Below are 21,037 nucleotides of genomic sequence, written 5' to 3'. Positions count from 1 at the left end.
CTTCAGATCCCTATATTTTTCTGACGGCTTTTCTGTCCTTTTCTTATAAAAGGACCTCAAAAATAACCAATAAAATCTTTAGTTTGTTCTTTACTATAATCTGATTTAGTCTTATTCATATACGCCTGGTTTCATTATAAAAATATATGACTACTATAATTGTACGAAAGCCCTTCTTATAAATCAGCACTGAATAGTCTTACCAGTTGTATTTTACTATAATCCTTCGAAGACACAGATAACTGATCCGTCGTAGCATTTCCCTTTTATATCTTTATATTTTATTTTATCCTAGTTGACAACTTATAGTCTGGTGCTCACTTTTTAAAAACTTTTATCTTACTCTTTATCTTTATTTCACGTTACCGCTTTTTTAACTTAAACAAGTCAGTAACAACAGTTAAACTTAATTTTAGCTGAATACATTAAAGCAAATCTGCTGCGATGAATTGATTGACTCTTTTTGTATTGAATAATTGCCGCTGGTAGTTATGTCTAGTCAGCTTTTCTGGTCTTATAATAAATCTATACTTAGTTTCCAACCTTTGCATTAAATGAATTGTATTTTTTTAGAATTAATTTTAAGTAACGACTGTTGTAGTTTCACACACAGCAAACAAACTTGTTCATAGTTGGTAATATTTACAGTTTTTACAATCATACTAACGTCTCCAAGATTGTTGAGCTCATTCCATATGTCTTTAAGATGAGAGATACGTGCAGAGTATTGTTGCTGAATGGCAACAATTTTCATGTTTGCATTTACATAATACCAAAAGTTTTGCTGAAAAAATTATATGGAAAGCTGCATAAATATTCGGGAATGGATCTATAGCGGATGTATGTCTAACGTTTGCGACATCAGTTTGCAAATTTGCAATAAAGCTATTTGTTCTAACTTTCAAATAGCATCAAAGAAGAAAGCCCAACAATGAGGGAGAAGCTACAACAGTAAGTATTATTCAAACTATATACTTTGCTCAAGATTTTGCTGATGTCTTATACTATGTAACACTTGTTATCGTTTAGGAGCCGGTAAGACGGCCAAATCAGCAGGAAACCCTATCCAAAATACTTAGTGCATACAAATGAAGGGTCATACATGGTGTGGCCAGAAGATTTGATTTTAGACTGAAAACCAACTTACTTGAGCTCGTGGAAGTTAATTGACAAACTTTTTACTTAATATAAAAAATGATTTTATAATGGGCTATGTATATATCACTTGTTCTCTTTATAAAGCTATAGTTAACCAATGTCATGGTTCTCAAACCTTTGCAGTAAACCCGATATACGTATAATTATTTCGCTGATGAATTCACGACCAAGTAGTATAAGAGCAGTTTAGATATTTAGTTTTTTAACGCAGAAGTTTTAATAATTGTCAAGTCTTTTAAGAAATTTGTTTATGTATGTGCATAAACTATGTAGAGTTCTCTTTATGGTCACTTTAACACTCATTAGTCATCATATAACTAAGGAAAAGATATATTCAAACACGCGAAGCTGTTCAAAAGCTGGTTGTCGTGAAGATTACTCAACATTTGTAAGTCTCGTAAACAGCCTGGAACAATTTTGTAAACTTTGGTTTTTATAGTTTTTTTTAAATGAACTATTCTTTTTAAACACCAACTGTAGATAGTGTTAAGCATATCTGCTGGAGATGACCTAATACAGAATTTATTTATTCCATCCTTTGCATAAATGTCTTATAAAGCTCCGCGTATAGCTAACGCGAAATTTTTATAAATGTTAGCTCGAGACTATGCAAATTACAACGAAACTTAGAAATGTTTATATAGCCGCGGTTTCAGCACTGTTCGGTCACATCTCTTTACCAATTAAGGTCATTCCGCATGAAAAAGCCAAAGGATAACTCTGACGTCATTCTTTTTTTATTGGGGGTATTTAAGGAGAAAAAAAATTATTCATTTTCTTCTCCCATCTGCATAATTATCCCCCACGAATTGTCTATGAGAGCTACTGTAACGTGTTGTATTGACAAGTACTATCTTGCTAATACTTATATTTGTATGTGTTTAATTTGCTAACGGGACTTGTAGTCAGTTTTTTATTCGTGCGGTTTAATGCAACTATGGTGATTAATGTTGCTCAAGAGAAACTTTAGGTAATTATTCTTCAAAGCCGTATTCAAGCTCTCTCTTACCAACTTTGCCATTAGCCACATCGTCTAAGCAAAAAGATTCGGTTGCCAATATACACTTATTACCATGCCAAGAACACTGGCAACATAATGAAGAACAAGGAATATTTTCTTTCTGCCCTTCACCCTTCACTTTTTGAAACGCGTACGTCCCCAACAACCATGCTTGTATTCTCAAATTAAAACAAAGGGAAATACGTAATCCTGCTCTGTCGCGTCTATTATTCAAATATTTTAATCTGCTGCGCATATATCAGTAATAGTAGCAGTTGTTATATTTACCAGTCATGTCTTCTAGAAACAAGGAAGTTAATTGCCTCTTTTACTGGTCACCCATCAGGCAAACAGGTAAGATAGACAAACTATTGTCCACTTTTCTTGTTCTATTACTCATGCATTTTTAATAACATGTGGTAGTCATGTACGTTTCTTCCCTATCGGTCATCACTTAGACACAAGTGCCAATGTAGAGCTATTGTCAACCTTATCTGATGTATACTTGTATTCCGATCAATCAATAACATGGATAAAAACATTAACGTACCCTAATCTTTCCAGAGATTAAAGATTGGTTTGCACTACAAAGCTTCCTTCCAGGGCTGCAAAGAAGTCTTTGATTGTGCTGAAATTTAAAGAAAATAAGTAAGACATGATATTAAGTTTCAATTATAAGTGGGCCCACTAATAATAGATTTTAACCTTAGGAACACGATACCTTTGATTCTCTTTACCAATCAGGAGTTACTGCAACTGGCGTTGATGCAAAGCACGGGAATCACTGTTAGTTTCTAGCTGAGGGCTTTTTACGAGCGTGGTTTGTTGGTATTGAGTGGGAATCAGCTATCGCGGTGGACTAAGACTGTTTCTGGCAACTATGCAGTATAAAGTTCCAGGAGAGTGTATCTTTGCTAAACTTTTTGTTGCCTGCTTGATGATGAGGTCATCTTGATGTGGTAGCAAGGCGGTCTTTTATTGTGGTGAAATTCAAAGATACTAGGGAAGACGTGATTATAAGTATCAAATAAGAGCCAAATCACTAATAATACATTGTAGCATTAAGAAAAAAAATGCCTTTGATTCCCTTTACCAATCAGGAGTTACTGCAACTGGCGTTGATGCAAAGCACGGGAATCACTGTTAGTTTTTAGCTGAGGGCTTTTTACGAGCGTGGTTTGTTGGTATTGAGTGGGAATCAGCTATCGTGGTGGACTAAGACTGTTTCTGGCAACTATGCAGTATAAAGTTCCGGGAGAGTGTATCTTTGCTAAACTTTTTGTTGCCTGCTTGATGATGAGGTCATCTTGATGTGGTAGCAAGGCAGTCTTTTATTGTGGTGAAATTCAAAGATAATAGGTAAGATGTGATAATAAGTTGCAATTATGAGTGAAATCACTAATAATACATTGTAGCTTTGAGAACAAAAATGCCTTTGGTCCTCTTTACCAATCAGGAGTTACTGCAACTGACGTTGATGCAAAGCACGGGAATCACTGTTAGTTTCTAGCTGAGGGCTTTTTACGAGCGTGGTTTGTTGGTATTGAGTGGGAATCAGCTATCGTGGTGGACTAAGACTGTTTCTGGCAACTATGCAGTATAAAGTTCCAGGAGAGTGTATCTTTGCTAAACTTTTTGTTGCCTGCTTGATGATGAGGTCATCTTGATGTGGTAGCAAGGCGGTCTTTTATTGTGGTGAAATTCAAAGATACTAGGGAAGACGTGATTATAAGTATCAAATAAGAGCCAAATCACTAATAATACATTGTAGCATTAAGAAAAAAAATGCCTTTGATTCCCTTTACCAATCAGGAGTTACTGCAACTGGCGTTGATGCAAAGCACGGGAATCACTGTTAGTTTTTAGCTGAGGGCTTTTTACGAGCGTGGTTTGTTGGTATTGAGTGGGAATCAGCTATCGTGGTGGACTAAGACTGTTTCTGGCAACTATGCAGTATAAAGTTCCAGGAGAGTGTATCTTTGCTAAACTTTTTGTTGCCTGCTTGATGATGAGGTCATCTTGATGTGGTAGCAAGGCAGTCTTTTATTGTGGTGAAATTCAAAGATAATAGGTAAGATGTGATAATAAGTTGCAATTATGAGTGAAATCACTAATAATACATTGTAGCTTTGAGAACAAAAATGCCTTTGGTCCTCTTTACCAATCAGGAGTTACTGCAACTGACGTTGATGCAAAGCACGGGAATCACTGTTAGTTTCTAGCTGAGGGCTTTTTACGAGCGTGGTTTGTTGGTATTGAGTGGGAATCAGCTATCGTGGTGGACTAAGACTGTTTCTGGCAACTATGCAGTATAAAGTTCCAGGAGAGTGTATCTTTGCTAAACTTTTTGTTGCCTGCTTGATGATGAGGTCATCTTGATGTGGTAGCAAGGCGGTCTTTTATTGTGGTGAAATTCAAAGATACTAGGGAAGACGTGATTATAAGTATCAAATAAGAGCCAAATCACTAATAATACATTGTAGCATTAAGAAAAAAAATGCCTTTGATTCCCTTTACCAATCAGGAGTTACTGCAACTGGCGTTGATGCAAAGCACGGGAATCACTGTTAGTTTTTAGCTGAGGGCTTTTTACGAGCGTGGTTTGTTGGTATTGAGTGGGAATCAGCTATCGTGGTGGACTAAGACTGTTTCTGGCAACTATGCAGTATAAAGTTCCGGGAGAGTGTATCTTTGCTAAACTTTTTGTTGCCTGCTTGATGATGAGGTCATCTTGATGTGGTAGCAAGGCAGTCTTTTATTGTGGTGAAATTCAAAGATAATAGGTAAGATGTGATAATAAGTTGCAATTATGAGTGAAATCACTAATAATACATTGTAGCTTTGAGAACAAAAATGCCTTTGGTCCTCTTTACCAATCAGGAGTTACTGCAACTGACGTTGATGCAAAGCACGGGAATCACTGTTAGTTTCTAGCTGAGGGCTTTTTACGAGCGTGGTTTGTTGGTATTGAGTGGGAATCAGCTATCGTGGTGGACTAAGACTGTTTCTGGCAACTATGCAGTATAAAGTTCCAGGAGAGTGTATCTTTGCTAAACTTTTTGTTGCCTGCTTGATGATGAGGTCATCTTGATGTGGTAGCAAGGCGGTCTTTTATTGTGGTGAAATTCAAAGATACTAGGGAAGACGTGATTATAAGTATCAAATAAGAGCCAAATCACTAATAATACATTGTAGCATTAAGAAAAAAAATGCCTTTGATTCCCTTTACCAATCAGGAGTTACTGCAACTGGCGTTGATGCAAAGCACGGGAATCACTGTTAGTTTTTAGCTGAGGGCTTTTTACGAGCGTGGTTTGTTGGTATTGAGTGGGAATCAGCTATCGTGGTGGACTAAGACTGTTTCTGGCAACTATGCAGTATAAAGTTCCGGGAGAGTGTATCTTTGCTAAACTTTTTGTTGCCTGCTTGATGATGAGGTCATCTTGATGTGGTAGCAAGGCAGTCTTTTATTGTGGTGAAATTCAAAGATAATAGGTAAGATGTGATAATAAGTTGCAATTATGAGTGAAATCACTAATAATACATTGTAGCTTTGAGAACAAAAATGCCTTTGGTCCTCTTTACCAATCAGGAGTTACTGCAACTGACGTTGATGCAAAGCACGGGAATCACTGTTAGTTTCTAGCTGAGGGCTTTTTACGAGCGTGGTTTGTTGGTATTGAGTGGGAATCAGCTATCGTGGTGGACTAAGACTGTTTCTGGCAACTATGCAGTATAAAGTTCCAGGAGAGTGTATCTTTGCTAAACTTTTTGTTGCCTGCTTGATGATGAGGTCATCTTGATGTGGTAGCAAGGCGGTCTTTTATTGTGGTGAAATTCAAAGATACTAGGGAAGACGTGATTATAAGTATCAAATAAGAGCCAAATCACTAATAATACATTGTAGCATTAAGAAAAAAAATGCCTTTGATTCCCTTTACCAATCAGGAGTTACTGCAACTGGCGTTGATGCAAAGCACGGGAATCACTGTTAGTTTTTAGCTGAGGGCTTTTTACGAGCGTGGTTTGTTGGTATTGAGTGGGAATCAGCTATCGTGGTGGACTAAGACTGTTTCTGGCAACTATGCAGTATAAAGTTCCGGGAGAGTGTATCTTTGCTAAACTTTTTGTTGCCTGCTTGATGATGAGGTCATCTTGATGTGGTAGCAAGGCAGTCTTTTATTGTGGTGAAATTCAAAGATAATAGGTAAGATGTGATAATAAGTTGCAATTATGAGTGAAATCACTAATAATTCATTTTAGCTATGAGAGAAAGATGCCTTCGGTCCTCTTTACCAATCAGGAGTTACTGCAACTGACGTTGATGCAAAGCACGGGAATCACTGTTAGTTTCTAGCTGAGGGCTTTTTACGAGCGTGGTTTGTTGGTATTGAGTGGGAATCAGCTATCGTGATAGAATAAGACTGTTTCTGGCAACTATTCAGTATAAAGTTCCAGGAGAGTGTATCTTTGCTAAACTTTTTGTTGCTTGCTTGATGATGAGGTCATCTTGATGTGGTAGCAAGGCGGTCTTTTATTGTGAGTGAAATTGACTAAGAATGAAGTAAGTGATGTTGATTATATATCCTCTTGTTTTGAGGTATTTGACTAACATAAATTATATTCATCTTGTAAGGTCTTCTACAGCGGGGGTACTATAAAGCTATGACCTCTTCCACACTGTCGGTGCAATGTTTTGAAATCATCTTTTACTTTCAAATAGATGAAATGGATCATTTTCTCCCTGAACAATTAATCGGAAGCAAAAATAAAGTAGTTTTTTGTTGAAAACAATTAGAATTCCTTTTAATCAACGAAAGTAACGAAAAATAGTTGCTTAAACATATATACACATTTATAAATATATTTGTCCCTGAAATTATGTAGAGGAAAAAGATTGTTTATTTATTTTTTATAAACCAGAGTTAGTGGTTACGACTGGTGACTGTCTAATACCACCTGGTATATGCACATTAATACGAAGAGGTGCTATACCTGTCGAATTGTCAGACAAGTGTTGCAAAATTGTTTTCTTCTGTTTTTCCCTGAGCCTGTTTTCAGTATCAAATATCTTTTAAATTATTTCGAGCCTTTGGTCAATGAGAGGAATGTATGTTATCAATTGCATTTATTCACAGGGTTTTTCCTCACATTTTTAAGGACAGCAGCTTGTAGATCACTAAACAAGTCATGGTATTAAAGAATTGAAACATGAGTCAGATATATCAAATTACCTGCTAAACTGTCTAAACAACCCGTCATCAAAAATAGGATTGATGAAGATGGCATGCCCGGGGTACTTGACTCTCATCAAAACTGCATCCTGAAGAAGCGCAACTCTAAAGGTCCCAAGCATTTTCAATGATATTGCAGAATTAAAGGTTTTTGCAACGCCTACACGAATTTTTCCTGTGATTCGACAGAGGCTCAAAACCTGTTCGGGGCAAATAAAAATGTCGCTGAGATAAAGGGAAATCAGCCGTGGTTATCATAGTCTTTCTTGGAAGACCCGTCAGGTAGGCATTATTCATAGAACCAATCTTGTCTTGAAGTTTGGTCCTCACTAACACTATCAAAGTCAACCATTCTTGAACCTGACCCTCTTCCACTGTGCGTTGCGTGCATGCGTGCATGCTTTGGTGGTGTTGATGACATCAACAGCTACAATCGCCCTCTTGATTGCATCGTAGTGGGAGCTGTATTTCCATTCAGTGGTAGTGTTGTTGCCTGTTTTGAGAGCCTTTACACCAAACCATCTACCTGACGTTGCGAATGTCAAAAGTGGCTCACCTTTTTTATGGGTTGTTTAGAACATGTAACTGCTAAACATCATGAACGGACAAAGCTCTACAATCGTGTTACGTATGCAACCCGAAAGTTCAGTCTTGCCATATTTATTCGTTTTTCTATTGTGCATTACCATTATGAGATCGGGGCAATTTGTATGACCTTTATTTTAGAGATGAATCAACTGTAGCTCAGAAAAATCGGCGGCCCTGGCATTTGACCACAAAAAATCCTGGAGAATCTGTTGAAAGTTCCCAGTTTTATTAACATGGGAGTTATAAATACTGATTTATTTAAAGTTTGATTAACATTAAAAATCAAAAACACCTTTTCTTCGGAAACTTTTTTATCATGAATCTTATGTCTACTAAAAACTCCGATTCCAAGCGACCTCTTGTCAGAGATCCCGAGGAAGAAGAATACGAGCAACAAAACAAAGAAATTGGTAATGAAATTCAGGTACAAAAAGGTACGCATAAAAATTCATGCATTATATGCAGTAAGATAATTGAAAGATATTTTTATTCGGGGTACTGCTATAAATACTTCTTTAAGAGAAAAGCCCACGAAAGCTTGCAGGAGCCGTTTATTAGAAAGTGGCATGCTGAATAGAAGCTTAGTAGCTGCACCTTTCGATGGATCTACTTCTGGTGTATCTTCCAGTTTTGGTTCTTCTTCCGCTATTATCATTCAAGCTTCTTTGTTTACTTTCCAAAGCAATGGATCTTTTGACGTTACCGAGTTTGAACTAGCTTTAAAGGCTTTACCGATGAAAGTACGAGCTAGCACCTCAGCGATTTACAGAATGCCTATGGAAAGTTAAAAAGTATATTATTTAGCCCGCTAGATTTCTTTAATTTTTTTTTTTTTAACAAAATGCTTAGCCGCATTTTGGTACTTCATAAATCATAAGAATTTTGTAAAAAGAGCCAATGTATATATCGGGTTGACCTTCAGCACCCATACACTGTTGGCACTACTTATTTTGTTGTCTTCTTCAAGAAATAATTTGTTTTTAAGCGCACTTACAAGAAAAGTGTTTCCATTTAGACACTGATGTTAGAACACAGATTGGTTTACAAACTGATGAGAATGACAATAGTCAATAGATTTTATTGCAAAGTAGTATGGAGTGAGTTGATTTAGTTATACTCACTTACTTACATCTTTTTTAGTGGCATAGAAAGCTCCCTTAAATAAGAAGGGCAGTAAAAAAATAATTGAAGTTTCGCTGGGCATTGAAGCTGTCAATCAATCAATACAATAAAGTTTTGATGTTCTTGAATGAATTCAATCTAGTCATAGAAAAGTTCGCTATCCCTCCCCTAAGAAAACTAAGGAAGTCATTGAGTTAATAAAGAAGTATGAGCATGGCCTGGTGTACTACCAAGTACAAATAGATGTAGATAGAGCAGCCTATTGCGTTATTCGTGATTCATATAAATCCGGTAAACTCCTCAGAATTTTAAAAAGCATTAGGATTTTTAATAGTGATACAGATTTACGTGAAATGTTTTCGATCTTTTCTCGTCACCATTTATGCTACTTCGTGATCAAGATCTAATAAATTTAAATTTTCCAGATTGTTTTTGTGTTATTACTCCCAGCAAGCAGTACAAACGAATGAAACAAGCTTTGGCTTTGGTATATAGTCTCGACAAGGGCAAAACTTTTAAAGAAGGCGAAGTAAAATTTGCTTGTGCAATGCGTCAGGAGAACATTTTAGGTGCTTTTTTGGTCTTTTTGTCTTTTTAATGTTTAGTTTACCTCAAGCAAGTCGATAAAAAAATAGGATAATGACAGATTTTTCGATAAAGATAGATGGCACAATTAGAAAGTTTTGCGTGGACGTGCCAGTCTCGAGAGAAGTTTTAATAGCGTCTCGCAATAGAAGACAGCAAAAAAGGCACTTACAGATGACTCTGCTTCTACCTTGATTAAAGAACCATATGAAAAAGATCAGAAGCTAATCTTTTCCTCCTATTACCAGGACAAACAATTATGCTAAATACTCAAAACTCAAAAGAAATACATCAACAAGATAACACTTCGTCAACATCCAAACCTCTTCCTAAGATTATGCCATCTCAATACATCTATGTACAAAACTTTAATATGTCTCACAATTATAACTACCTTGTGCACCCAAATAATATGTCCCCATATCGCGGACCTCAAAACCCTATGTCTTGAAAGGCAACGTGCCTACATTTTTAAATAGCCATATATTGCTATTGTTATGCGACAAATCGAGCGCATTTCCAATTTTTCTTTCTTTTTAAACACCTACTAAAGTGCAATACACCTTTTCGGGTTTGCACCTGTCAAAACTACAACTTCTTTTCATCTTTTTCTTATCCTCAGATCTGTGACCTCTTAGTAGGCGCAATTACCTCAATCTCTTCTATAAATTTCCCCAATTTCTTTAATTTCAGTGACTGGATTATACGTCCATCACTATAAATAGGCATCCATAAGACCTCTCCTAAATAAAAATCCTCATCTATTATTTTACTCATATTTCAACACTTTGACTTATTAGTTTTATATATTATTCAGCTCTATTATCATTCTGATTGATCCCTTGATTACATTTTTATCATTGTATCTTTTATTTATAAGCATATAAGCTATATCTAAATCCATTTATTTTCTAACAGTTCAGCTTCTGTTTAAACTAGCTGTGGTGCTCACTCAACTCGCAATTATAAAGACTTTCTTTACTAAACTTTATTTTATTTAAAGAAGTACTCTTTATTCCGCCAATACTACTCGCATACTCTTATTTCACTATTTAAAACTGGAGGCACGTTATGTCGCAAAACCCTAAGCGTCAAAAAATCATGCCTCAAAACTCTATTCCACAAAATTTTATGTCTTTAAGCTCTATGCTTCAAAATTCGATTAATCTACCTTTAAGCCCATCACATACAACGTCACGAAAATATCGACCCCTTCATTCCAATACCCCACCATCCACTGGAATGTGTGAATCAAACCGTTAATAAAAAACTTGAAGTATCTAATTCATCTGTTAAACTCAACATTTTAATTGATTTTTTCCAACTACAGACATGGTCACAGAACCCGTTCCGCCCTTTTATATTGAAACAGTTCCAAATAATAAATAATCATTTATTTGCACACCTTCAGTCATTTTTTTTTTTTTTTTTTTTTTTTTTTTGCCTCTTTATAGCTCATGTGACAACAACTTGAGCTCTACACATTGTTGGAAGAGACAAATTCTGCATAGCCCAAGTATGCAAGTAAGATAAGCTCAATGAGTTCATCTTTTGGTTCAGAAGGAGAAGAAAAAGACAAAAAAAAAAAAAGGTGTGTTAATTTATAGCCTGATAAATACGAACTGGATTAAGTCAGGATAATTTGGTCAATTGTTAATTTAATCAATCATGATATTTCAGCCTTTACCTATAATAGAAACATCCCCAAAAAAACCCAGGCCTATGAGCCTAGATGTTTCCTTCATACGTAAAGGCTTAAATATCATTAGTGATCCCCTATTGCATAACCCGCTCTCAGTGTTCGGAGATCCCAACAAGGAAAATTTATATTATCATGCGACCATAGTCTACAAAAAAAATCACTTCAATTGGCATCTATATCATGCTTCACTATTGATACGTGCTGTTACTGACAATTAACAAGTTCCGAATTGCTTGTATTTAAGCTAGGGTGGGATATACAAACTCACTTAAATATTTTATGTAAAGGCTGAAACATATGGATGATCAAATAGATCCTGACATAATCCAGCCCTTGTTTATCAGTGTATAAATAGAACCCGTTTACACGATTTCATAATTAAATAAACAATTGAATCATCTTGACGTAACTATATGGGCGCTTTTTTTTAGCAGTCTAAAAATAAAACCTATTTAAACACTTTCCCTTCCCTTCCCTTCAATTTTTTTTTTAAAAAGATAAGAAATATATATTGTGAAAAGGTTGGTTAATAACATCTTTTAATTTTTAAGAGAAAACGCTAAAATATCACTTTTTTTTTACAATTAAAAGGATATACTCCCATTTTTTGTTATCACAGCTACGGCTAGACTTCTCTGCATAATGAAGCTTTTCGCATCACCCGTTGTAGGCATTGTGAGTCTGTATCTTACATTACCAACCACGGTGGGTCAGAATGTAGAGTAGTACGCCGTCTTTTGAAATCCATTGATGGTCTCAAAATACGGAAAAAAATAGGATGTATAACGTGACTTTAGAAAAATTTTCAAAAAGACGTAGGTGTACATTATCTTCTTTTACTTGTAGGGCTAACTTGAAAGACCATTGACTCACAAAACTTTAATCTCATTAGCGCAGACATTTCTTTTTTTTTTTTTTTAAAAAAAAAAAAAAAAAAAAAAAAAAAAAAACCCTTCTGCGATTTTCGTTTTGTCATGTTTTCGTTAAGGACACGTGACAATCGAACAAAACTGTTTCTGTCTCTTCCTCTTACAATTATTGCTGTATCCTCTATATTCAATACTTTATCTTGCAACAGTAAAAAAAACCATGGTCTGTGATGCAAGTATGGTGAATATGCTTGGTAATGAGGAAATTCTTGGTGGTGGTGAAATACGTAGGAGGGTTTTGTCACTGGTATTAATGGTGGCAATTCAGTTGATGATCGTTCAAGACAGATGTGTCTCTCAAAAATGCGTAGAGTTGCAATAATACTCCTACTAGCGATGATGAAGTAAATAAAAAAAAAATGTAGTTGTGCAGATAACTAATCGTTTGTTACTAGAATTCCCAACAGGACATCAGAGCCCAAAAGGCTTTGAAGAGGACGTTAAAAGAGGCTTTTATCTTCGATAACACTTACCAAGCTGATCTTATGGAACAGCTGAATAAGAAGGGGAAGGCTAAGGAACCATCGCAGCAATCACAACCACAACCGCAAATAGAAAAGGTAAAGCCTTATTTAGTGCTTGGAGTCTTTACTCTTTACTTACTTATACACTGTAGATCAAGGAAGATGATGGGCTTTATATCGAAGGAATGACCAGTTCAGTGGGTGCACATGTCAAAAAATCAGCATTATCATTGTACAACAATTACTATGAAGATAATAATGCAAAGCCAACTATAACGTAAATGGAGCAACATTTTATATTTTAAATGGAAAATTAATACTAACTCCAACTTTACAAATTAGACTTGGTCTTAATAGCATCCTTGATTTGTCATACGATTTTCCTGATTCCCAGTCTATTCTATTTGCATCCAACCAATGGCACGATCTCAGGCGCATGCTTAAATTAAACAAGGATACCAAGCAAGTCGTCATTAGCACGAAATTACAATTAATGTTGGATAAAGCGGAAATTATGGCCAAGACTGATCTTTCATCGGCTAGTGATTTCGTTTTTAAGAATCTTTACAAGTATAAGGCTAGACTATCTCAAGATGAAGCTTATGTACTGTATGTCCATGCCTTTACCTTGGAATTCATCGATTACAATCAGTACATGTTTGACAGAAATATCGACAAAAATGAACAAGATTGCATTTAGTAAAATTCTGGGGGCCACTTATGGAGAAGCTAATTCAAAAGACTGGTTTAAGGCTCAAATGGGGTGAAAGCTCATGCTCTTTTATCCCCAGCCGTTTGCGTGCCGACGTCAGGATAATTTATGATAAGCAAGAAGGAAATATGAATAAGGAATATGACATGATGGATATTGAAGCTAGCCGAATCTCACCAAGCAGACAGAAGTTTGATTTCGATCATACCAAGTTGCTTGTTAAAACGAAGGATATAATTGACTCGCTTGAAGATAATGTTGATAAGGAATTATGTTGCATCCAATTCTGTGGATTGGAAAAAGTGTAGAGTGTCGTGTCCCAAAAAGTTCCCAGTGATAACTGCTTTGGAATTGTACAAATACAGTCCGAAACATCAATTTAACACATTATATGTAAACAACCTAGTTGGCCACCTATCAATACCTCCTGCGGTCATTAATTTTCAGTTCATACGATCTCTTTGTACCACACTTATCGAAACTCGTAACGATTGGATCAAGCTTCAAAAACACACCATCATTATTAAAAATAGTCCTAAAGCTGCCTATCCTGGCCTAAGTAATGAAAAGCAGCAAGATACTATTCTTTTAAAAAGCCCATCATGGTATCCTCCCCAGTGATAGCTGCTTTGGAAAACGGTAAAATTTGAAAAAAGTGAAAAGTGTCGTGTACGTTCCCGACCCAATCAGAAGGCATTTTAGTCAAGCTTTTTTTTTCATTACATAAAATATCTCATGTTCTTAGTTTTAAAAAGATCTCCTTAAACTTTTTTTTATTACATTTTGTTTACACATCTCGTGATTAATAATAATGAGAAATATAAACAAACAGACAAAATGAGCATGTCAATACAAAACTTACTATCTTTTTGGTTTTATGGTAATTTTGTGTGTTTATTTACGCGTTTTATTTTCGCGAATCAATCCTGACAATAAAAAAGTACCATTGCATGATGTCCCCGTGTCGAAAAAAAAAATTGATTACAGTGCATCTATTTTACAATGAACAATTTTCGTTAAAACGGACATTTTCAGAACTGAAAAGTCGGATTTTTAGACTGGTGATTTTCATATTTTTTGACAGAGAAATCTAATTTATCGCGGGAAAAAGTTTAACCGGGATATATCCGTTGGATTTTTATGAATTTTTGCACTGTAAAACACCTCCCGGACATCTTTGTGTCTTCCCACTGTAAATGGCAAATTTTGTTTTGCCATCTGTAAAAAAATTTGTGTGAAAAAAAAAATTCTAGCTCTATTAGTTTGTGGAGAACTCTCTAATAAAGAATGTAATAGAGCCGGATTTTGGATACCTGTTGAATTCATCGAGGAGATAGAGTTTTTATTTTTTTTTGAAAAATCGGAGCCAAAAATTGTTCATTGTAAAATAGATGCACTGTACGAAAAAGAACTGTATTGCAAACAATACAATAATGTGGGCTTCAATACGCAGTTACAGTAGAGAGTATTGTTTCAAGATTGTTCAATGAGAGAGTGCACAATGAGCCACCAGTTAACGAAACTAAGACGGGAGCTACAGAAATTAGAAATAGCTTGGCAACCAGATCGAAAACTCTATCAACGTAAAATGGTCAATTCTACTGCTAAAATATTTATCAGGATTTTCAATTTTTGTAACTATGCTACTAGCCGCTGATCATTATTATCAATCCGCATCAACTGTTTCCTTTCGCCCATACTCATGCATTAACCAAAATAACGTCCACTCGGACAAACGTTCTTATCAAAAAATTTAATCCACGCCGGTAAATTTTCCTTGTTTGACTGCAACTCATAAAGTTAAGCATTTTGCTAAAGCTGCGGCAAAAGATTGCAATAATTAGAATCACAATCAATTACAAATAAACGTTGATTATTCAAAGATCAGCTTAATAATTGATGTTTTTGTAACCTAACATTAGATGTTCAGCTTATTGCACGAAAATTTTCATTTTTTTTATCATTCATTTAATCGAAAGGCTAGGTTTTACCCAGGTATCAAATCCCTTTTTGCGGCTCATGGAGGTTTGCAATCTTTATTTTTGCGTAGACTGAGCATTAAGCGGCTTGTTGGGACTTACTGCCAGTTAACATCCATATTACAACGTAATGAAGATCCATCGGAATCCAATATTTCCATAGCTTATAATGTATTTTGGTACACTCTCTCTTCTTCTTTATCAGACTAAACCGGAAAATATTAGTGAGATCATTTAGTTGATTTCAACGTTTATGTAGCGGTTCTACACTATCATAAGCTCATTTGAAACAAGGCAGTATAATGATAAATGCGTTAATAAGAATTGCGATGCGTATATAAGAAATTTTTGTATATTTCTTCTGCTGCAGACAGCTATGAAAAAAAAAAGGGCAACATGGAAGGATACCCTTCAAGTTTTAGAAATCAAGCAGTAGACACAGGAAACAAGTCACTACAAACAATAAAAAAAAATCGATATGAAATGCTGTCCCCGTAATTTCCTTTCCACTTAACTTTAAAAAAAATGGCGTCTACAAATCAGTCCGATTTCGCCTCCGATCCTCGAATGAAGCTGAATGAGCAAACAGGCAAATGGTCTTTTGTGGGTGACGATGAAATATCTTACGAATACGACGAAAATGTTGGCGCGTGGTTTCCAATGGTAAGAAGGCAATTAATAAGGTTGCTGATTTTTCTGTTTCTCTGACCAAGCATGATTCCTTTAGTACGACGAAAAACTTATGGAGGCGCAGGCTTCAGTCTATGCTGTACCTGGTGTGGAAGAGAACGTGGTGATTAAACCCAAAGAAAAAAAGAAACGAGCAGCGACTTATGACCTTTCAGCCAACGACCCTGAGGAAGCTTCCAAAAAACCCAAACGAGAGCCCGTGAAAAAACCCGTCACCTCCGTTTATGTTACTGGCATCCCACCGGATGTGACCATGGAGGAAATGAAGACGACTTTTAGCAAATGTGGAGTGATTATGGAGGATTTGGAAACGGGTGAACCTAAAATTAAAATATACCGCGATGATAATGGCCTATCGAAAGGCGATGCACTTGTATCGTATTTCAAGGAAGAGTCTGTACCTTTAGCCATTGATTTATTAGACGATTCAGAGTTGAGACCAGGTCACTCTTCCACCAAAATGAATGTTCAAAAGGCCGTATTTAAAGAGAAGGAGCCAGTGGAAAAAAAAAAGACGACACCAGGAAAAGTGAAGGCTAAAAAGAAGTTGCAGCAATTACAGAGAAAATTTGACTGGGTAGATGAAGAAGGGGGGAAAAAACAAGAGAAGTTTGCAAAAATCGTGATTTTGAAAAACATGTATACACAAGAAGAGTTAGACGCGGATCCTACTTTATTATTAGAATTGAAGGATGACGTGCGTGAAGAGTGTGAACGATTAGGCGAAGTTACAAATGTCATTCTTTACGATGTAAAGCATTTTTTTTTCCTGCTTGCATAATAACCTTTTTTAAACTAATAGACTTTTTTTTTTCTGTAGAAATCTCCCGGTGGCGTAATTTCTGTTAGATTCAAGGAAACCGAGAGTGCGGACGCTTGTGTGTTAGTACGTGATCAGAAAAAAAAAAGAACGAATAAGAGTAATAAAGTAAAATACTAACTTTTTTATTGGTTGTAGTTGATGAACAAGAGATTTTTTGGAGGCCGTCAGATTACTGCAGAGATATTCGATGGAAAGACTAAATATATGAAGAGTGGTGGTATACCTTCTGAAGAAGATGAGGAGGCTGAAAGGCTCCGTTTGGAACGATACGCAAAGTGGTTAGAAGAAGGTGGCGGAGGAGGAGATAAAACTCCATAATAGGCTCATTTAATTCCGCATCAACGAGACCATACGTGATTTCAAAAAACCTGTTTTTATTTCATTGGATGACACCCATTTTTATTTATAAAAATTAACAAGAAAAATTACCGTCCAATACAAAATTCCGTAAAGATTGGCACTTGATTTTAATGTATCCAAATTCCATGTTGGTCTTTGCTTCTTCTTCATGGTTATTTACAAATGAATATTGTTCACGCTGTGAAAAGTAGTCCTGGGTAACTTTTTCATCCTTATCATTCAATAATTGAGATATCGGTACTTTTCGATTACTTGAGGTATACTCTACATGCTGGTACCATTTCACTGGCATGTCACTTTGCTGAATTGAAACCACTCTGGCATAACTGGATAAGCCACGATAAAATACGTTTGCATTTGAATAATCCAATCGAATGCCATCCATTAGAATCAATTCAAAATTATTCTGTGGCATATCAATTTGGATCACAGTCTGAGTAGAGACATTCTGAAGTTCACACAGTTGTTTGCATTTGGTGATGAGCAATGTTGATAGTGATCGGCATTTATTTGATAAATATTGAAACACGGTTGGTTCAAATGCTACATAAGTGATACATAGCGACTTTAAAGGGTGTCGCTTACGAGATTGATCTGTCAATAAAAGAGTGCCCCATTCTAAAACCAAATTCTCTAGACGAGGACAAGATTCAAGTAGATTTTCCAGGTCGTATTTATCGTTATAAGAATCGCATTTTAATTCGAGATAGGCGAGTTTTGTAAAATTCCTCAAGGTGTTGAGTGTGCATAATAATTTCATATCCAATCTCCATTGTTCTATTTCCAACGCAGTAATGAGCCGTCTATTCTCAGGCAATGCAGCTAAAGCAAATTCTGTATCAAACTTGATCCTATTTCCTTTTTGTACAATGGGTCCCACCTCTTGAATGTATGGCAAATGAATCAGGTCCCCCAAGAAAGATGCATTAAACCAGTCATTCAAAAGAGGACTAGATAATGAAATCTTTTTTAAATGACGGCATTTCTGCACGAGTTGAATATACAATGCGTTTTCTTCCGTCAGTTGTGGAAAGGAAATATTGGGTATATGGTTCTGAACAGCCAAGACCAGGTCTTGAACACGACTGTATTTATGTGTCACAAAGAGTAACCAAGTAACGGGCATTAACCGTGTATTCCAATGCAAAGTTTTAATTCGATGAGCTGTGGGAAAATTCTCAATATTGAAAAGCTCACCAATAGGCATTTCTATATTATTTCCTGTGATTGTAAATGATTCCAAACAAGGCAGTAATTTATGAATCAATTCTATATCTTCTAGGCTTAGATAGAGAGTGGTAGGTGTTACATTGCTGGTGCCTCGATTCCCCCTGATAGTGAATTCTGTGATACGGGGAACCAACGAAAGAATAGAGAATAATTTGTTCTGGGTTGAGATGTCTAGTATCATTTCACTTTGAATCGAAAGTGATGATAAACCTGATCCTAGGCAGTGTAAAAACGGTAAAGAGGGGCCTATGATTGAAAGAGTAGGTAATTGTCGTATATGAATCCACTGTGATACGTTCATGTTAAAACAAACAGACTTCCAAGTCTCCGGATCAAAGTCCAAAGTCTCCATGTTTGGACAAAGGTCAGGTAGTTGCTCAAACAAGAGACGGGGTATAATGATTTTATCATGGAGCATCTTTTGTAAGTATACACCTGTTTTCTTGAGAGCTGAAAAATGCTTGACAAGATGTCCATTTGTTGACAATGTTTGGAAAAATAATTTGAGTTGACGTAAGCTGTGTATATTTATGCTATGATAGAGACTGTATCTAAACACTTGATACCAATCTCGACAAATTAATAAGCCTTGTCTTTTTTCGTATGGAGTCAATTTGTTTACAATCTGTAATAGTACTTCAGTCGGTATGTTGTTCTGCATTATTAAAAAAAATAAGTGTATACGAAGAGAAGAAAAGAAGGGGGTGAGATAAATTGTTTGTTTTTAGGCTGCATAAAGTTTTTACGTTGATTCCAATCATGTGACCTGTTTATTATGACCATGTGATGGGATTCCATTACATGGTCATACTACCTACTATTACCTTAAACCTGTTACTATACTCTAAAGATGACAGTAAATTTGGAATATGGTGCACTAGTCTTTGCATGCTTAAAAAAAAAAAGTAAACACCAAAAGAAAGAAAATGGGTTACTGTTTATCAAATGTGTATGATCTCATAAACATAATATCACACTCTTGAACACAAAGTTCCTAGTATGTTGTTTATTTCTTTTATCAGCTTAACTGTTATTTAGTACCTTGTTTTTATTTCTTTTTTTTTATTTTATAAAGATTACCTTCATTCCCTTCATGACGCAAATACTTGACATTCAGCAACGGAATGAAAAATTGGTTATAGGCGTACCAAATTTAATCAAGGTCAACAGTCGAGTTATAAGCAATCAAGAATTGATGCCACACGAATTATGGCATAAAGTTATATCGTATTTACCACTTTCACAAATATGCAGACTAGGTAAAGTGTCAAGAAAATTTAGGGGGTTGGTGACACAGCATAGTGTCTGGAGAGACATTTGTCAGAGAGCAGGGTTGTTATCTAGGATACCTCATAACAACACAATTTACGAAACCATACTCAGTCGATATAGCAAGTACATTTGTGAATTGTGTGGCATGTATTGTGCACGTAAAGTTGGCTCTATGGTCAGCTTACCAGTTATTATTGAGTCATTTGACATGATTATAAGCTTATGTAGAGACTGTCGGGTTCAATTCTATCAATCCTACCCGGAACCAGAGAGGGATTTACCCAAGCGTAAGATGATTTATCCCATTTCGTGTGAATGGATGAAATGCCACACACTACCACTGTATTCCGCCATGGTGGAGTATGCGTTAGCTGAATATGAATTAAAGCAACTGTCTTGTGCATATCATGGCAGTAGTATCAATGTGGCACCACTGGTAAAACACTATGACGAACGAGATGTTATTGTTCTGGCCCGTAAAATTCATGGTGGTGAAATAGGTATCACAAGAGCTTTGATGTGCTCTTTAAATATGTTTCGGCCATTGTCTTTGCAGCACACCAAGGTGGATAGTGGTGGAAGCTGTTCACGAGAGTACGCACGAAAGATGTTAATATCCAAACGCTGTCAGTCGACTGGTCAAAGCATAAATTATAGCTGTATAACGTATCAAGAATATATTTTGTCGGGTGTAGGAAGCGTTGCTACGACGTTACATGATATGCAAGAAAATTAAAAAAGGCCACCTCATGTGTAACCGTTATAGATAAATCGAGTTTTTGTTGTTGATAATATTAGGATTAGATAACACTGATTCATTTTTTAAAAAGAAATAAAAAACTAGATTATCAATCTGCCCCATCTTTTTTTTTGTATTTTTGTATTTTTTTTTTTTTTTTTTTTTTTTTTTACTTTTTGTTGTTGTGTCCTATTTTATATAAATGGGTGTTTTGGGGGAGAAAATAGATTGCATGTGAAGGAGAGCAATATATGATTTGTTATTGTCTCATCGTGTTGCGATATTCCCTCATTAAAAAAAGAGAGACAGAGCAAAGAAAAAAAAAAAAAAAAAAAAAAAAACCAACCTAGTGTGACCGCTTCCAATATAAATGCGAAAATACAGCTCTTTATGAGTCAGGTTTTTTTCAATTTCATTGTTTTCTCTCTTTTTCTTCTTCTTTTTCTTCTT

At 35.7% G+C, this 21,037-nt stretch overlaps 6 protein-coding genes across 6 annotated transcripts; 5 read left to right on the top strand and 1 right to left on the bottom strand.

Moving 5' to 3' along the window:
- Positions 1 to 1,260: 1,260 nt before the first annotated feature.
- EV154DRAFT_485447 (uncharacterized protein) lies at positions 1,261 to 6,515 on the top strand (the record flags this gene model as incomplete). Its single annotated transcript, XM_051598755.1, has 25 exons — positions 1,261 to 1,280; positions 1,432 to 1,546; positions 2,183 to 2,309; positions 2,463 to 2,512; positions 2,869 to 2,944; positions 2,995 to 3,103; positions 3,218 to 3,300; positions 3,460 to 3,517; positions 3,574 to 3,656; positions 3,707 to 3,815; positions 3,930 to 4,012; positions 4,172 to 4,229; positions 4,286 to 4,368; positions 4,419 to 4,527; positions 4,642 to 4,724; positions 4,884 to 4,941; positions 4,998 to 5,080; positions 5,131 to 5,239; positions 5,354 to 5,436; positions 5,596 to 5,653; positions 5,710 to 5,792; positions 5,843 to 5,951; positions 6,066 to 6,148; positions 6,308 to 6,365; positions 6,422 to 6,515. The coding sequence occupies 25 exons, from the start codon at positions 1,261 to 1,263 to the stop codon at positions 6,513 to 6,515; spliced, it is 2,064 nt and encodes a 687-aa protein (XP_051453473.1).
- Positions 6,516 to 8,305: 1,790 nt separating this feature from the next.
- On the top strand, positions 8,306 to 8,768 carry EV154DRAFT_567965 (uncharacterized protein; the record flags this gene model as incomplete). The annotated part of the gene is made up of 2 exons (XM_051606050.1): positions 8,306 to 8,414; positions 8,503 to 8,768. The coding sequence occupies 2 exons, from the start codon at positions 8,306 to 8,308 to the stop codon at positions 8,766 to 8,768; spliced, it is 375 nt and encodes a 124-aa protein (XP_051453472.1).
- Positions 8,769 to 10,788: 2,020 nt separating this feature from the next.
- Positions 10,789 to 14,202, top strand: EV154DRAFT_574703 (uncharacterized protein; the record flags this gene model as incomplete). The annotated part of the gene is made up of 8 exons (XM_051606434.1): positions 10,789 to 10,931; positions 11,142 to 11,211; positions 11,981 to 12,098; positions 12,468 to 12,565; positions 12,714 to 12,878; positions 12,935 to 13,059; positions 13,125 to 13,391; positions 13,472 to 14,202. The coding sequence occupies 8 exons, from the start codon at positions 10,789 to 10,791 to the stop codon at positions 13,800 to 13,802; spliced, it is 1,317 nt and encodes a 438-aa protein (XP_051453471.1). The 3' UTR covers positions 13,803 to 14,202.
- A 1,796-nt stretch (positions 14,203 to 15,998) lies between these two features.
- On the top strand, positions 15,999 to 16,944 carry EV154DRAFT_428011 (uncharacterized protein; the record flags this gene model as incomplete). The annotated part of the gene is made up of 2 exons (XM_051596389.1): positions 15,999 to 16,136; positions 16,201 to 16,944. 2 exons carry the CDS (start codon positions 15,999 to 16,001, stop codon positions 16,942 to 16,944), a joined length of 882 nt encoding a protein of 293 aa, XP_051453470.1.
- Positions 16,945 to 17,220: 276 nt separating this feature from the next.
- Positions 17,221 to 19,611, bottom strand: EV154DRAFT_28271 (uncharacterized protein). The gene has a single exon (XM_051594763.1). The coding sequence runs from the start codon at positions 19,235 to 19,237 to the stop codon at positions 17,399 to 17,401; it is 1,839 nt and encodes a 612-aa protein (XP_051453469.1). The 5' UTR covers positions 19,238 to 19,611; the 3' UTR covers positions 17,221 to 17,398.
- On the top strand, positions 19,595 to 20,758 carry EV154DRAFT_522362 (uncharacterized protein). Its single transcript, XM_051602989.1, has one exon. It carries the CDS (start codon positions 19,670 to 19,672, stop codon positions 20,582 to 20,584), a length of 915 nt encoding a protein of 304 aa, XP_051453468.1. The 5' UTR covers positions 19,595 to 19,669; the 3' UTR covers positions 20,585 to 20,758.
- Positions 20,759 to 21,037: the final 279 nt, after the last annotated feature.

Source organism: Mucor mucedo (assembly GCF_025094135.1).
Source record: "Mucor mucedo strain NRRL 3635 chromosome Unknown EV154scaffold_115, whole genome shotgun sequence".
Lineage (NCBI taxonomy): Eukaryota > Fungi > Mucoromycota > Mucoromycetes > Mucorales > Mucoraceae > Mucor > Mucor mucedo.
The sequence above is the reverse complement of the archived record's forward strand: the minus strand, read 5'-3'. Positions and strand labels throughout refer to the sequence as shown.

Coding starts and splice junctions, on each gene's coding strand:
- EV154DRAFT_28271 (XM_051594763.1), bottom strand. CDS start 19,237: ATGCAGAACAACATACCGACTGAAGTACTATTACAGATTGTAAACAAA.
- EV154DRAFT_522362 (XM_051602989.1), top strand. CDS start 19,670: ATGACGCAAATACTTGACATTCAGCAACGGAATGAAAAATTGGTTATA.